The 16,010-nt window shown below is 37.9% G+C and overlaps 1 protein-coding gene across 1 annotated transcript in view; it reads right to left on the bottom strand.

Moving 5' to 3' along the window:
* Nucleotides 1-16,010, bottom strand: part of RNF111 (ring finger protein 111) — a 46,390-nt gene that overhangs the window by 24,196 nt on the left and 6,184 nt on the right. The window contains exons 2-3 of the mRNA XM_026045694.1: nucleotides 6,687-7,582; nucleotides 39-165 (exon numbers count right to left, since the gene is read on the bottom strand). Of these exons, the coding sequence (XP_025901479.1) occupies nucleotides 39-165; nucleotides 6,687-7,563 (1,004 nt within the window). The 5' untranslated portion in view covers nucleotides 7,564-7,582. The remainder of the gene's footprint in view (nucleotides 1-38; nucleotides 166-6,686; nucleotides 7,583-16,010) is intronic.

Raw genomic sequence — 16,010 nt, forward strand, 5'->3', positions numbered from 1 at the left:
AGCAAGATTGCATTAATACAGACACACACAAGCCTTACCTGTAGCTTTCACCAACTGTGACAATCTCTACTTCACTATCTGTCGAGGTAACATTTATTTCTTCATTGGCAGTGACTTGGGGAGTAGAAGATGCTTCAATCACCACAACATCTTCATCTAAACTTCCTGATAAGAAAAGAGGAGGAATAAAGTTTGTCTAAGTCATCTCTCTCAAGAGTTGTTGTTATTTAAGAAAAAAGAAAAAATATTTTTCCCTCCCTAAACGTAATACATCAGTACAGCATTGCAGTGTACATCAAAACATTAATGCAACTGTCATATAAATGTCTTAATAATTAGAACTTGCAATTTCAGAAGCTTTAAATAAGACAAACTACTAAGAGCTATTCCAAAACGCATGATTAGTAAATCTCAAACTGCCCAACTTTTCCAACATAGGAAGTTAGGAAATGAACAAGTGTTCCTCCCCCCAGTCCAAATGTGTATTTTCTTGCTTCAGCAAGACCACATGTAAGGGTTTTTTTCCTAGCACTAGAGCAGTTCATTTAAAAAGCAGAGGTAACATTTAAGAACTAAATCTGTACTGATATTTTAAAAACTAGTGAAATTTGGGATGCCTTTTTGAATACTTTGTACTATCAAAGCTGAGAAAATATAGAGAAATTATCTGTAAAGTACAGTTAAGCCTGCTGATCTGAACTTATCAGAATCTAATCTGGCAAAGCCATAACATTTTTCCTATAAGGAAAGTCTGTAATGTAAAGTTAGATCAAAGCCTGAAGTGAACTTCACTGGAATTTCACTCCAAGCAGCACACATTAATTTGACTTTAAAATTTAAGGTCCTCACCCTATCAGAGAGAAGACAACCTTCTTTACTGAGGTGACTGATGTGCTGAAATAGAGAAGAGACCTCCAGAGGTTTTGCTACATTGCTTCTAACAATATATGCTGGAGAGAGTTTTGAGGCTCTTGCACATCTCATTTATCACACATGTAATTCTTGCAAGCTGTCTGATGAATCTATGGCTACACACTAAACAACGGAACAGTTCCTTAAGGTATCTCTGTGCCTATATATTTGACATGCATACATCAAGAACTTTTATTTATATTCTATTATTCTACCAAATAATAGCAGGTATGGGGGTCAAAAAACCCCTCCCAGACATAGCAGATGACAGAGTACTTGCATGTATTTCTCAGCATTACTTTTGACCTTGCAGTCCTCTATATTATACGAGACATTTTTATACAGTCCATGACGACAAGGTACGCTTGCCAAGTTACACATTACTTGCTTTAATGCACGTACTAGTCAGCGAACAGTCATCTTCAGTCTGGAATGAATGTCAAGCAAATTCAATATGACTTAAATTATAACTACTACCAACTTACTCATCAATGTATCATCAAAATAATTGACCCTGTAAGAGAACGGCTAAATTTGTATAATTAGCATGTTACTAATAATTAGTATGTTACTATATATTAATTCTGTCCGCTTTGAAGGTGCTCTCCCCTCCCACAGCACGGAGTGGTGGGAAGGAGAAACCAGATTGATGTCAGCAAAAGAGAGTTATGTAAATCTACAGCAGGTACTTTGCATTACTCTAAGCATAATATGTATGGTTACATAGCAAAGAAAAACTATTCTCCTGCAGGTATAAACTGTGCGTCTTTGCTACCTCTTGAATAACAAAACACAGCACACAAATTATACGCCAGTTGTTTGTGACTAAATTGGCCTTCAGGCTACCACTAAAAGACTTATCCCACTTTTTAAATGAAATTAGTTAGAAACAAAGCTTCTGAAAACTACAGGAAGAATTTTATCAGTGTTCACTAAATGTAGCGTTCTGCCCTATCCACAGCTATGATGTGTATTTTACAATGCACGGAAAACACCAAATATTAGCTCAAATATGAGCACTGGAATTCATACACAACTAATATTCATTTTCAAATACAGAGTATTTCTTTTTCATTCTCTCCAGAAGCCTCTCCCTCCTGCCCCTCCTCCTCCTCTTTTTAAAGCCTATCCTTGACTGTAGCTATTGTGTGTATTTTGCAGCAGCATRCAGTTAAATTATACAAAATATTGCAGGTAAAATAGCAAAGGAGATTCCCTTTCCCTCACAATATATCAAGTGAGACAGTCTGACTATACTACGGGCTTTTCTYTAAGAGGCTTACTTTAAACACACTTTTCAACAACTGAATAAGACAAGAGAAATTTTCAAGAACGTACAAATTGCTTGGGAGGCAAAACTCCAGCAGAAAAGAGCCAACAAGCAGAATGTAGGGTATCCTGTCCAACTGTGGGCTATGCTAACATGGACTAATCCAAACCCCTACCGGCTTCATTAAGCAAGGAGACCTTAGTCCCAAAGGCAATGCTATTGCACACCTAACCTAATTCTAGAACCTTAGTTCTAGACCATATCTCTTACCAGCACAGAAAGCTATAGTTGCTATGAGGAACCACTAAAGTGACCTCCATGTTAGCCTTTTTTACATTGCATATTTTTAAAACATTTTCTAATAGATATAGCTAGAATGCAATATGGCTATTGCTCATAATAGGCATATTGCTCCTCCCTCCCCAGTTCTTCCCTAAAACTCTCCTAATCGCAGGCAGAGTAGAAGAGAAACTCATTCACTTCCTTGCCTAATAATGCTATTGAGATAAGAGTTGTAAATTATGAGCTGCGTCATTTACTGATGAGATTGCAGAGAATGCTTCAGTTTGGGAAGGGATAAGATAAAGGAAWAAGTTAACTAACTAGCCTAACAGTTAATTCCCATCCAACATATATTTATCTGCCAGTGCTAATGGAAACTTGTAATACTAAGCATGCACCACTTCAGATCAACATTTTCATAGCTTCTGCCTTTCAGAAAATCATATAACCATATCCAACATTCCTGGAAAACAGATCCTTAGTGGAATCAAGAGGAGAGAACAGAATAAATTCAGTCTCATTCTTTTCCAACAGAACTTGTTTTCAAGCTACTCTAAACAAAACCTGGAGCAGCTTGCCAGCAGCAGTACATTCTACGGAAATAGGCAAGGGCTGTCTAGTACTTGCCTTTCAAAGATATAAAGTAGTATGTCAGACTGAAGGAATTTTAAGTGCTGTTAGGTCAGTGTTTTATGACTATGCAAAATCCCACTCAACTTCTTTTTTTGTATTGACACATTCTTATTTCCTGGAGTTCAGTTTTACTGCCAACTCACACCATGTAAAGCTACAAACTTGTTCCATTAGCTTGTTCTAGATTTCTGCCTAAAATTCAGCTGCGTCCAGATGATACTACTAGCCCTCTTATATCCATGCTGAAAAACAAGTATCTGACGATCAGAGAATGTTCATTATAACATGGCAAAAGATCTATTTTCAGTAACGAAGTTGATATCCTGGTACTTTTGACAAGGGAGAAAAAAAATCTAAATCTGAGAATCAAGTTTCACAATCTGTGAATCACTATATGGGTTTCCTAGGTCAAATTTGCTGCTTGCAATCACATTTTAATCTGTAATCCAGTATTTTAATTAAGACTTACTGATCAACTTTCAGCTTGGATACTCCCTCACAGCATTTCAATTCCAAAACCATAACTAGATCAATAAACTGAGTTGTTTTTACATTGTGACTATGTCTGCAAATCCCATCCCTCTCCTGTCCCGTGCAAGGCTCATCTGGTCATCCCACATTTCATGAGCACAATCACCTTTTTCAGTAAATCCTTGGTAAAATAATCAAATTATTCCTCCATGTCAGGATGTGGTACCTGCTCAATCACCTCCCACTCCCAAAGCGAGAAAATTGCACCAGAAGAATTGCTAAGGCTGAGAAAAAGCAGAAAAGCAAACAACTTTACGCATTCCCCACTGCCACCAYACATACCATTTAGGATTTACCAAATTCTAAAAGCTTTATTAACTACAAGAACTAACTTACTAAACACTTATTTGGTGAAAGTAGCGTCATTTTCATTTCTTACAATAATCAAAAAGAAAGCTTTTCCTTACTAGTACATACTAATTAAATGCACTGAATCTTTAAACAGACACCGATATTTAAAGCAAGGAACACTTCTGCCACATATCCATAATATAAACTGCTATTAAGCAGGCAACAGACCAACAAGCACAGAAAGCTATAGTCATCAACAAGATGACTTTTTTGTTTGTTTTTATCAATTCAGTTATTTTCATACTTAAAATTGCATTTTCTGTTTTCTCTTTCACTCTCTTCCTAGCCTATCCTCTAATGATTTTATATACATGCCACAGGCCTCATTCTCAGCTCTATCTGTGCTTCAACATATTCTCTCTTTGCAACAGATGCASATGAACTCGCATGTGCCACTCGTGGGGCTGGGGGCCAGGATCAATCCCTAATATTAAGGGCCACGAAAGCATTATTTGCAATGCAAACATTTCCTCATCTAGGCACATCAYCCTGCTTGCTCACCATAAAGAGAAATAGCACAGCTATTTTCCCAACTAGCCTCATTTTTGTCCCAGTCAACTCAATAACTATCTTATGTAATAGCAGAAAGCTATATAAAGGGTTAAGCACATTTAGTTTCACTAAAAATAGGAGACTTTTTATTGTAAAAGTTGAACACATTACATATTTGTATCAAAGATATTAAGGAATTGTGTTCAAAACCTTCCCATCAATCCATACTTCCACCGAGGAAAAAAAACAAACATACACACAAAAAAACTTATTATTCACATGTAAAGTTACAAAGCAAAATTACTTCACTGCTCACAGTCATGCCTTAATCCTGGAGCACAACCACTACAACATACAATCTTTAAAGCAAACCTTATTTCAGTTACAACTTGAGTAACTTGTGCCAGTATTCCATTTAAAATTAACTGGTGCAGAGCTAATGAATTTTTCATTCATGACAGGAGAATAAACATCACTTCATAAATGAATTAAACATGCTTTTCAAGTAGCATAAAAGTAAGACTATTGAATGAGATATGCATTTCAAGTGCAGAAGTGGAATTGATTTAACTTATACCAAAAAAATAAAAGGACAGTAGGTTTTAACAGGTCTGTACAATAAAAAAAAAAAAAAAAACAGTCTGAAGACATTAATTCTAGGTAGAAGTAGACTTTGCTTGAGAAGCTCTAACAAACATTTTTGTCACGCGTTTAGTAGCTTCACTGTTCCATGCTACTGTGCCTGCATGTAGGAGCTATGTTAATGGTCTTACATGATCTTACAGTTACAAGAAAACCCATTCTTCTCTGAAAACGGGAAAACAATTAACCTTGAAAGAGGAAATGTTAACACAACAGCTTTCCAGATTTCTTTTTTTTTTTTTTTAAGTAGTTAATTATTTGCTATGTGTGTTCAGAAGAGTAATTTTAAACTTTAAAACGTTACACTTCTATACCCACAATTTTGCATTAAATGCATATTATGTGCAATAATCCTTTCTGTTTGAATTTTCTCATCTTGAGCTACTCAAGAAGCCCTAGGACTGCACTAGTGAAATTTCTGCATTGCAAATTTTATTTTGCATTGAAACAGTACATTAAAGAACAACATGACATTGATTGCCTTCTACAATGGGTAAAAAGCAGTAATCCACTATTTAGTACTCTGGTTCCTCCCTACCAAAAATCCTACCCCAACATTAACACACAGAGTTCTCCTCATCTCCCCTCAAACACTAACCTGTCCCTGCAGTATGAGGCAACGAGTCTCTGAGACAAGATCAGCACACAGTCTATGGTATTTTTTTAAATAAATTTGTCACTGTACAATAGATACATATAACATGGCTGCACAATTAACACTGCTGTGTCTTGTGTATTAACTTCCTCCCTTTAAAAAAAGCTGAAATGAGTCATAGAAGGCATAAATGCAACACTGTGAATGCTACTGGCAAATCTGCAAGTGCCTTTCACTTGGCAAATACAAGAAGAAAGGAAATCTAAGACAACCAGAAGTGGGAGAAAAAGAGAAAAATCAAAAGCACCCAAACATACCCCAAAATATTATGCCAATATACACTAGAGAAGTTTCTATGTAAACTGATTGCTAGATTATTAAATTCATCCAAGCAAAGCATCTGGCATATACACAATARAGAACTTTCCACATCTTCAGGGCTTAGATAGCTGTATTATTACAATAAAAAGAAAGCATTCTATTACTTAAGGTGGTTTCACACTCTTTCCACAAATTATTTTTTTTAAATAAACAATAGTCAAGCAAAGTTAATTATACATTAACGGAGATGGTATGGATGTCTCTTTCCACATTCTGAAAAAAGACAGGATTGCTATTCTTGCAGGTTTTTAACAAGCTGTAATAGTTAACACCGTTAATGCAATTTAACAGCTAAAAGTGATGCAGCTCCACAGCATATGACTAAGCACATTCATCAACCTGCCAGTGGATTAAAACCATTAACTTCCATCTTTCGCATTAAAGGATTTTACAGCTGATTAATTATATTGAAAGTTCTGTAATATACTTTTCCAACCAAGAATTTATAGCTTAATGCTCCTACTAGTATCACAATTACTAAGTCTGTTCCTAATACAAGTCACCGAAAAAGATAAATGCTGTGAAGCACCTATAAAAAAAAGCGTATTGTGCACAATGCAATCCATTAACAGAAATATCTCAGGAATTTGGTTTTACCTGAAGGAACAGTTGTATTGTTCTGGTGATTTTCACCAGGTGATACAAATAAGTCTTCCTCCCCTTCCGTAGATGAACTAGAAGAAGATTCACTACTGAGATCGTTCTCGCTGGAACTGCTAGAGCTGGGTAGTAAAGCATACTTTCTTCGAGCTAACACTTCTCGTTTTTTCCTCTGCATCAAAATTCGTTCTTTTTGGTTTTGGGTCCGCTGTGAGGAACTAGTTTTCACAAATCTCTTCCTATACGGAAGTCTTCTTAGCGAATTGTTGTGAAAACAGGGCCTTTTCATTAATAATCCAGGTACAGAATCTGCCTCAGTCCGAGGCCACTTTTGTGACCTTGCGCTATGAGTTCTACTTGTAGTATTCAACACTGCCTGAGGGTGCCTGACAGGAGCATCTTTTTCTTCTTCTGATGTTACTGTGTCAGAGTCTCCAAAATGTAGGCTAGATGAAGGCGAAGAGATACAGTCACTAAAAGAAGAATCGTTGTCTTCACTCTGTGTTTCTAGATGCTGTCTTAATCCTATGATTCCTTGGTTTTCTTTATCAGGACAATTCTGAGTATATGATGGACCAGCCTGCTGGCTCTTGCGTTTTTTTCGCACCACAATAGTTTTGTCTTGGTCTGTACGGTTGCCATTCATGTCCTTCTGCTTTTGAGAGTCACCGCATAAGTGAGAGAACTCATTCCCTACCTTACTGGCAATCATCTCAACTTCCGCAGGGAAGGTTTTGGCWGCCCCAATAGGCTCAGGGTTCAARAGGATCCCCTTCAGACTCTCCTGTCTCTTTGGTGCATCAGAAGGAACTTCACTCTTCATATCCGCTTTTAAAGTATAGACTATATTACATTCAGGAGTCCATTTAGGCATGGAAAGTTTTAAGAAAGGCCTAGAAATAAAAACAGACATGCATCAAGAAAAAAAAAATTTTTTTAAGAGCAAAACTAAAATAATAGAAGTCATTTACTGCTTAGATTAATAACCCAGCAGGAAAAGCAAAAGAGCAGTAACTGAAAAACAACTGTTTCATAACATTAAGAATACTGCTTGACAACTTCATTTTGAATTAGAACAGAGCTCTTACAGTTTGCAGAATAGCCCACAACGTAGTCAGCAAAAGCATACATAGGATCACTTTCACAGCACAATCATCAGCGTATCTTCACTGGAAAAGGTTTCACCAAGGATTAAGCATGAGAGTTTTACAGAGTGCTGTTTATGTTACATAAACTTCAGCTAAATAAATCCAGTATATAGCCATCAGCTAAACTGTGTTTAGTGAGGCCTATATCTTCCCCTGTAGCTGTACACATGCACAGTTTTCCTCAACTACAAGGCCTATCTTTTTTAACGTCTGAGTTATTTCCCAACATTAGAATTCCTTTTTCTGTAGAAATCCAGTACATGTAAATATCTCATGCACAAAGACGTTGCAGTGAGATGACAACTGAGCTGTGAGAAGAAAGTCCATCATGATAATTTTCTGACAAGGAAAGGTATAAAAAACAGGAGATAGTTAAACCTAACTATTAAAAAAGAATTCTACAGTTGCATAGATGGCATAGAGCAATACACAGTTACCACTCTTTTGTCCAAGTACCTTTGACTCTTGCCTGCAACAGAAACTGAGCCTTCCTCATCACATGTTCCTTTAATTGTCGATGCCAGGGAAGTTCCTCTCCCTGTCAAAACCATAGGCTGTCAACACGCAATGTTAGCCGCTAAAGGCTATTCCAAAGGAACACTTTTGTACTGGGAGACTTTTGAGAGCAATAATAGCCTCAGTAACGTATTCAGCTTTCTCAATTTGCTTTGTCTAGCCTTTTGTTTAAATTCCCAAAAGAAAGTGACAAAAGTATTTTGGTCCACTGCAGAAGGAGTGCAAACACTATTTACTCACAGTAATATTGCTTATTTGTGCTCAGATGAATAAAGTCACAGTAGACATTTGACACTTTTACTACTCTAAGCACTTACRTGCTCCCTCTCCTTCCCTAAGTCCATCCTCTGTGCTCTTCTGGCAGAAATACCTATGGAATCAACCACTGCACCATACTGGAGAAATGACCCATCTTCCAATCAGATCAGACACCAGTCTGATTCATCATATAAGCACACAAACAGCCATATCTGGCTTAGAGCAAACTTTACTGAACATCAGAAGGCTGCTTAAAAAATATTTGTTCAACTATGTCTTATGTGGAAGGATCCTCAAGCAGCACAGTGGAACAGCTGTTAGGCCAGCAAAAAGTCTAAGGCAGCAGCAGCATGAGCCATGGCAGGCTAAGCAATACTACCAGCTCAATGACCCTCTGCCTGAGCCTCCAAGTTATTTCTTCAGATGTTAACACCATCTCACATTTGTTGCTGAATTTTAATGCTCGTTCTCTTTGCAGCTCGTCTCAGAATACCAAACCAAGACAATGCTGAGACTACAGCACACATTCAAGCCAACATTGATGAGACTGTTTCTGTACATTGATGTTTTCACAAGCAGCTGTGTGCTTCTTGCTCCTAACAGACTCTTAAGCATGACTCAAGTTTGCAAGGGGCATAAAGCAAAGTGACATTCCAGACTGCTGCTTTTCTCTTCACAGCCACAAACAACTAAAATAATTCTTCAAGAGAAGCAGTCTGGGAGGAGAGAGGGAAGGAAAAAAAAAATAAATAAAAGAATAAAGCACGAGCACAAATACTGCAATACCATTATTGACAGAAGCCACAAAGCTCACTAGCAACGGCCAAAGAGATCAAGAATTCCGGGGATCTTAGGACACTGTCTGAAAAGATCCATCTGAATGTACTCATGGGAAATGAGAATAGGAACAAATACTCCTAACAATCACTGCTCAACGTGAGCTCTATGCCAAACGGTGCAACAGTCCTAGAAAGTGCTCCTCTCTAGGCATGTGCATACTGCCACACACACATGATCTTTCTTTGGAAAAAAATAAAACCTGCACTGCCATTTTGTAATACTTTGGACAACGACRGGAAATCATAAATCATGGATACAGAGAACAAGGAGCATAATCTTCTACTCCTCACAAGGTCACCTTTAAGGCAGTATTTTTTGCATARTTATCTATGAAACAGTGGTACACAGAAGTATAAGACTTAGTTACACTTTTCCATAGTCCATGATGAAGCCAGATCCTAACACAATAATGCTGCATTTCATCATTAACGTGTTAGAAAAAGCCACAAAACCATTTACTTTTGTAATGTAAAAATGGTAACTTATTGAGATATTTCCTTTGAAGATAATCCTTAGTTACCATTTTAAACTACATATCCGATCTATTTATGACAAAGTTTCCTGACCTTTTAACAAGATTTAAAAGAAAAGTTTTATTTAATTCTGATGGCTTTTAAAGAAATAAAATCTGAATAAAAACAACACTTATTCATCATACCAGCACAATCATGGGCTAACTTACAAAAGGATCCAGATCTACTCACTGCAGAACCCCTTCCCACTTCTTCCTGTTTTACTGTTAAATTCTACTGCAGAAAAATCCAGCAGCACAAAACTTCTGCATTCTGAGTAGAACTACCTTTGTGCAAGTTCTGTCTACTTCACTACAGATACTGCCAAACTCAAGTACAGATAGAGCTACTGAAATTAAAGCAAGAAAATAAAGCAGGAAAGCTTACACTTTCAGAAACCTCAAACTACTTTACGATGATCAAAGACACTTCACCACACTTCACCACCATTCAATGAAACTTAGCAGAGCTGAAATACTATTTACTAGATTTTAGTCTAACAAGAAACCTGATTATTTAAATCTGAGCGAGCTGGTTATTATATTTTGAATGTTTGCAGTCAAATAAGGATTTAGAATTCTAAGTTACTATGAACTTTTAAGTGAGCAATAAAAAAAAAAAATCTACATTTCTGCTAACTAATACAGAGCCTGAAAGACTGCTTAGTCATGGAGTGTTGCCGGGTTCTGATTAAAAATTACACAACAGCCTAAATGGGACCATGTTTTCTGAAGCGAATGGTAGCAATCAACAATTACAAATAGTCCATTCATTCACTATTTAGAAATGTTATTACAAACCTTTGAATTAAAGATTTGGCCTAAAAAGGGAAGTAGGCAGGAAGACCATATCATCAATCAAAAAAATGCAGTTCAGTTTTTATTTTAATCTAAAAATAATCACCTTAAATTACCTTAAAATAATCATCTTCATAGAGCCATAAACTTATATTTAAAGCAGTGAGACTATTTTTTACAGTAAGCAGTGAGATGAAAAACTAGAAGTGAAAAGCAGAATAATCTGCAATGGCTGCAGAAAACAATTCTTTAAAGAAGAGCTTACCTTTTAACGAGATTCCAATCCATTCCAAGTATTTTCAATGTTGAAGTGCAAGAGATAAATGTATGTCATACAAGTCCAATGCTTTTATACTAACTTTAAAATAAACTTTAGGAAAAGTCTCAAAAATACTATGCAAACCATGAACACCAATCAGGAATGAGGTCACCTGACAGCAAGCATATAGAAGATACTACAAAATCTCCCATTAACTAAAAGGTGTCCTCGGTAGCTTTATCAAAAGCAACAATAGGTAATAAATAAATTGAATCATCATGAAAGCATTCCTCTTCCTTAAAACTTTGGCCTATTAGCTTGCAGAGTTGAGACCTTAAGACTATAAAAAAGAAGAGGGCAATATATTCCATATGCCACTTTAAACAGTCATTCAGTCTTCATTCAGATATCGGAAAACTAAAAACAAATTAGTTAGAATCTGAAGTCTCCCTCTAAATGGATTGACTAAATCCAGGATCATGAAGGATACACAGCTCTCGCACCTTTTCACTTCACCAGTTTGGACAATACACACACCTAAACCTCACTGTCTAAAAGCTTATTTGCTTGTATTTGACTAGAGCTCTAGACAACTTGATGAAAAGTCGCACAAAAAAAAAAAAGCTTTAAAAAAGCTTTATATATGATGTGGTAGCACATTCTCCCCTCCTCTCTCATTACAAATACAGTAATTTCCATAAGCCCTTATACACTCTCCACTATGCAGAATCTGGATGTATTTAACGAGAAACTCAGATGTCCAAGGCTAAGCTGAGGCCCATGTAGATAAGCCATCTGTATAAGATTACCAGAAGCTAACAGACGTATCACCACGAGCATCTCATTAAGTAGGGAGCAACTTACATTTCTACAATATTTCTGTATTATTTCAGACTACTTATGATCTAAGTTGCTACAATTACAATGATAGCAAGTTGTAGAATGTATATTAATTTCCTTTACTCCCTCCAATCGCTTTTCTCTTTACATATACTAACAGAACCCAGCACTACCTTGTAAAATGAATTCCCTATATAATACATGTCTATTCATTTTTCTATTTAAAAGTTAATTTTATTTTGATATGGTAATAGTTGTAGCACAACCTTTATAAGAAAACCTCTCTGTTGAGGTCTGGTTTGCACATAGAGATCTTACATATGTTTTGTATACAACTCCTACCACAGCTGGTATGCGAAGTGGCAAACCCAGTTACCAAAAGCCTGAAAACAGAGCAGCAAAGGGAAGTAGTGTAAGCAAGAGGCATTCTGGAATGCCAACAGTCTTTCTTTTTCCTCCGCTCATTAAAATGCCATATTTTTACTCTTTTCGGCAACATTCTTCTATCAGATGAATCAGGATACCAAGAAATGGGATAAAGAAAAAGCTTAGAGAAGTTTGCAAGACCTTTAGCAAAAGACAGGCAACCTCCAATTACTGTTACTTCAATTTCTCAGTGGCAGAGAGCCTAACGAGACTAATTCATGAATAATCCTGACACATCAAAGGAGGCTGACAAAGAACTTAGAGCCATGTGAGGTGCTGCACCCCACTACAATCCCATGAATATCAAGCCTCAGTGCTGTCCATACTCTGCTCCGACATAAGCAGAGAATGCTGGAGCAGTTAAGGAAAAACTACTTCTTAGCCTGGAAGGAACAGTGGTTCTCAAATCCCCTCCTTCCCTACCCCATTCCTGGCCTATGAAGCACAGACAAATCAAACACAGTGTTGCAAACATCTGATATTTAGTTTTATTATCGATAAAACAAGTGTAGTTAGATGTTGAAACTTTATTGCACTGTTCTTCACATCTGATTGTTCTTCGTTTTCACCAACTAATTAAAAATGGAACTAAATGCTGTTTTAAAGCTTGTTTTCAATTAGTTTTTTTTACACATAAGCCTTCTTAGTCAACATATAGTTGGGAAAGAAAAAAATAAATCGACTTTACACAGCAGCAATCATCACATATTTCACAACTATGCTACGTACACACTGACGCTATGTAGTTTTAAACACATCTTTTCTCACAGGTCTATGTGAAGTACTGGTACCAATCACTCCCAATCGCCTTTGTTTGCCTCAGCGCAGGCACAATATCAGATACTCTGAGTTCTGAATGAGAAAAAGATACTTGAGAATATTCCAAGCAGAATGCTTATCTTTTCCCATGCTTCTGCATGGTATGTACGCCAGAACAGCATGAGTAGAATTAATTATTAGCCGCATGATAATGTTCTGGAGACAAGTTCCTGCCCATGGTTTCCCAAATACACTCTGTCACATTCTTCCAGAGGGAAAAGTCTGCCCATGCTTTGTAGGGGAATGCTACAGCTCCGTGAGCTGGAGCAGGGCCAGAATGCTCGCTTGCTCTGGGCAGCCAGTCCTAGGAAGTATCCGTGGCAGTCACGTAGTCAAAGTCTAGAAGGTCTGCTCTCAAACTGAAACATCAGTTATTTCACATACCATACTAATTTTACCAACCTTTCCAAAGACATATCAAAAGTAACTTGGGACCAAACTAATTACCTGCAGACACCACAGTAACAAACCTCGAAGAGCATCGTCCCCTTAATTCCACATTCTAGAAGAATTCTTCACGGAGACTACAAGGATCATTTCTTCCTGCACAAGTTGTTCCTGAACTGTATAACAATGATCTGTCAGCAAAAACATTAATTCATCTATACAGTAGATGCAAAATGCCCATTACACCATGTTAGCATTCAGCTCAGAGGCCACCACTGTTTGTTAGGGACAGATTATTGAATTGGCGTCACTTTTTCATGGTTCTTTTAATAGAATCCAGCAAGTGAACAGCTACAAGCAGACAAGATCTTCCCTAGGACTGGATCTATGGCCTGAATCCAGCTGGAATAGACAAAATGCACAGAGCATGCGCAGCTTTAAGGGCCTCAGCTAGATGAGCTGGCAGGCTAAGAACAATTCTCAAAGTCCCATGAATAACAAACAAAATTTCTACTGCAATCTACAACATATCAGGATGGTACTTGGCTTTGTAGAATGGGTGCAAGCAGGTGGGACCTAAGCTAACACCAAAGTAAATCATAGTTTTAAGACAGAAGCAAGTAAAAAATAATAGTGATGACTACATTAAAAAAATTAGTCTTTCTGGAAGTTCTAATCTGTCAGAAAAATGTAGATGTTCTTATAGAGTATCACTTTGTAAACATTTGTTGATGAAGACATGATCTTTGCCACAATTACTAATAAGAATCCTGCCCTTGCAGTTCATTGGGAGAGGGGAAGGCAACATACCATTAGCTAAATTTTCTTTAGAGGATCTTCACTAGGGCAGGAAATATAAACAAGTGAAACCAGAGAATCTTGATCTTGAAGGGAAAAAAAAAGGGCACAGTAACTCCTGTCACCTAAACATCATTGCAACATGGCCACCTCCACTATGAGGTCAGAGTTGGTTGCAGCTGATGGATATAATGGATCCACTATCATACACTCTTAATATAATTTTACAAAAGCCACTTTTAACTAGAAAACACATTTTGGGTGAAAATATTGTTACCTTTCGAGTTTTAAAAGGACACTAAACCCCTCCTGAATATTTGGAGCTATTGCTCCTCCTCTTCCACCTAAGAAATACCTGCAGTAGTAGCAGCAGCTCTCACTACAGCCAACAGCAGAAACACACAGATGTTTAAATATGCAAGACTTCAAGAGTTATAAATGCAGGAAGCTCAAAGTCTTACATATTTATGTCAATAAAGGGAAAAAAATGCCAATGTGCACATGGCCTTTCCTGTTCTATGAATTCAAAGGCCAGTCATTTTATACAGTGGATGAGAACATGAGCCAAGTGACCAGATGTCCCCTTTACCAAACCACATCTTTCTGACAGTCTAAACTGCTGATAATCTTGCCTAATGGCTTTTGGGGCTTCAGGTAGTCTCCATTCAACAGAAAAACATATGGAAGTGTTTAAATTAATGGAAAAAATCTTTGATAGCAAGAACTACAGGTGCATCAACTATTACATATTTTTCATTTTAGAAGTTATAAAATATTCCACATCATTTTATATGAAATGTTCATCAAAAATATTAGTAACTACCCACAATTAACATATTGGAATTTTCCACTAGTTAAAATAAAGACAAAAAGTCTTCCTGTACCATTACAGGCCTATTTTTTCGAACATTAGTTTATGATACATATATTCCAGCATGATAAAGGCCACTTCGGTCTCTGTGCGAGGCARTTATTTTCTATCTTTCAACTAAAGACTAATTTCTAAAGGAGTCACGTTAAGATCAGCTAAAACTGGGCTATTACAGCTACACCACACCTCCTACATTATGTATTTTTGTGAGAGTATTTGAGTATCAGGAATTAAAGCAGCTACAGCAGTGAGGCCTCACACAGGCAATCTTTTCAAACCATGGAAAGGCTTACTGAAAGAAATCTTTATTTAAAAAACAAATAAACCAAAAATGTGCGCTCAGCTCTGATTTCCCCTCTCTCCTCCCCCCACCCCCGCCAAATACTTAAAAGAGCATATAGATACTTGAGGCTCCCTCATTCCCACAAGGTACAAACCGATCCCTGAAGATCCCGGCCTACCGTTCCGAACAGGCGTCGCTTCCTTGTTTACCAGGCAAAACCCACCGCACAAGGATTTTCAACAGGGGTCGGGCAGCAGCACAGCTGCCTCCGCAGCCTGCGCGGATGACGCCGGGCTACGCGTTGCTGCGCACGCAGGCGGGACGCGCTTCGCTAACACAAGACTCGTGACGAATTCCCAAGGAGACAAAACCCCGAGGGGCGGCGGAGCTTCCGCGGGCACGATGCGGCCCCGCGCCGCAACGAGGCGCCCACAAAACCGCCCTGAAGGCAGCCCCCCCTCCCGGCCCCGGGCAGGCGCCTACCTGAGGCGGCGAGGCCGCGGGAAGAGGCGGGCCCGGCCGCCGCCGCTGGGGCGGGCGCTGCGGGGACCCCGCGCCGCTCGCCTG

The sequence above is a fragment of the Nothoprocta perdicaria genome, unplaced genomic scaffold, assembly GCF_003342845.1.
Source record: "Nothoprocta perdicaria isolate Ctin4 unplaced genomic scaffold, notPer1 scaffold_41, whole genome shotgun sequence".
Taxonomy (NCBI): domain Eukaryota; kingdom Metazoa; phylum Chordata; class Aves; order Tinamiformes; family Tinamidae; genus Nothoprocta; species Nothoprocta perdicaria.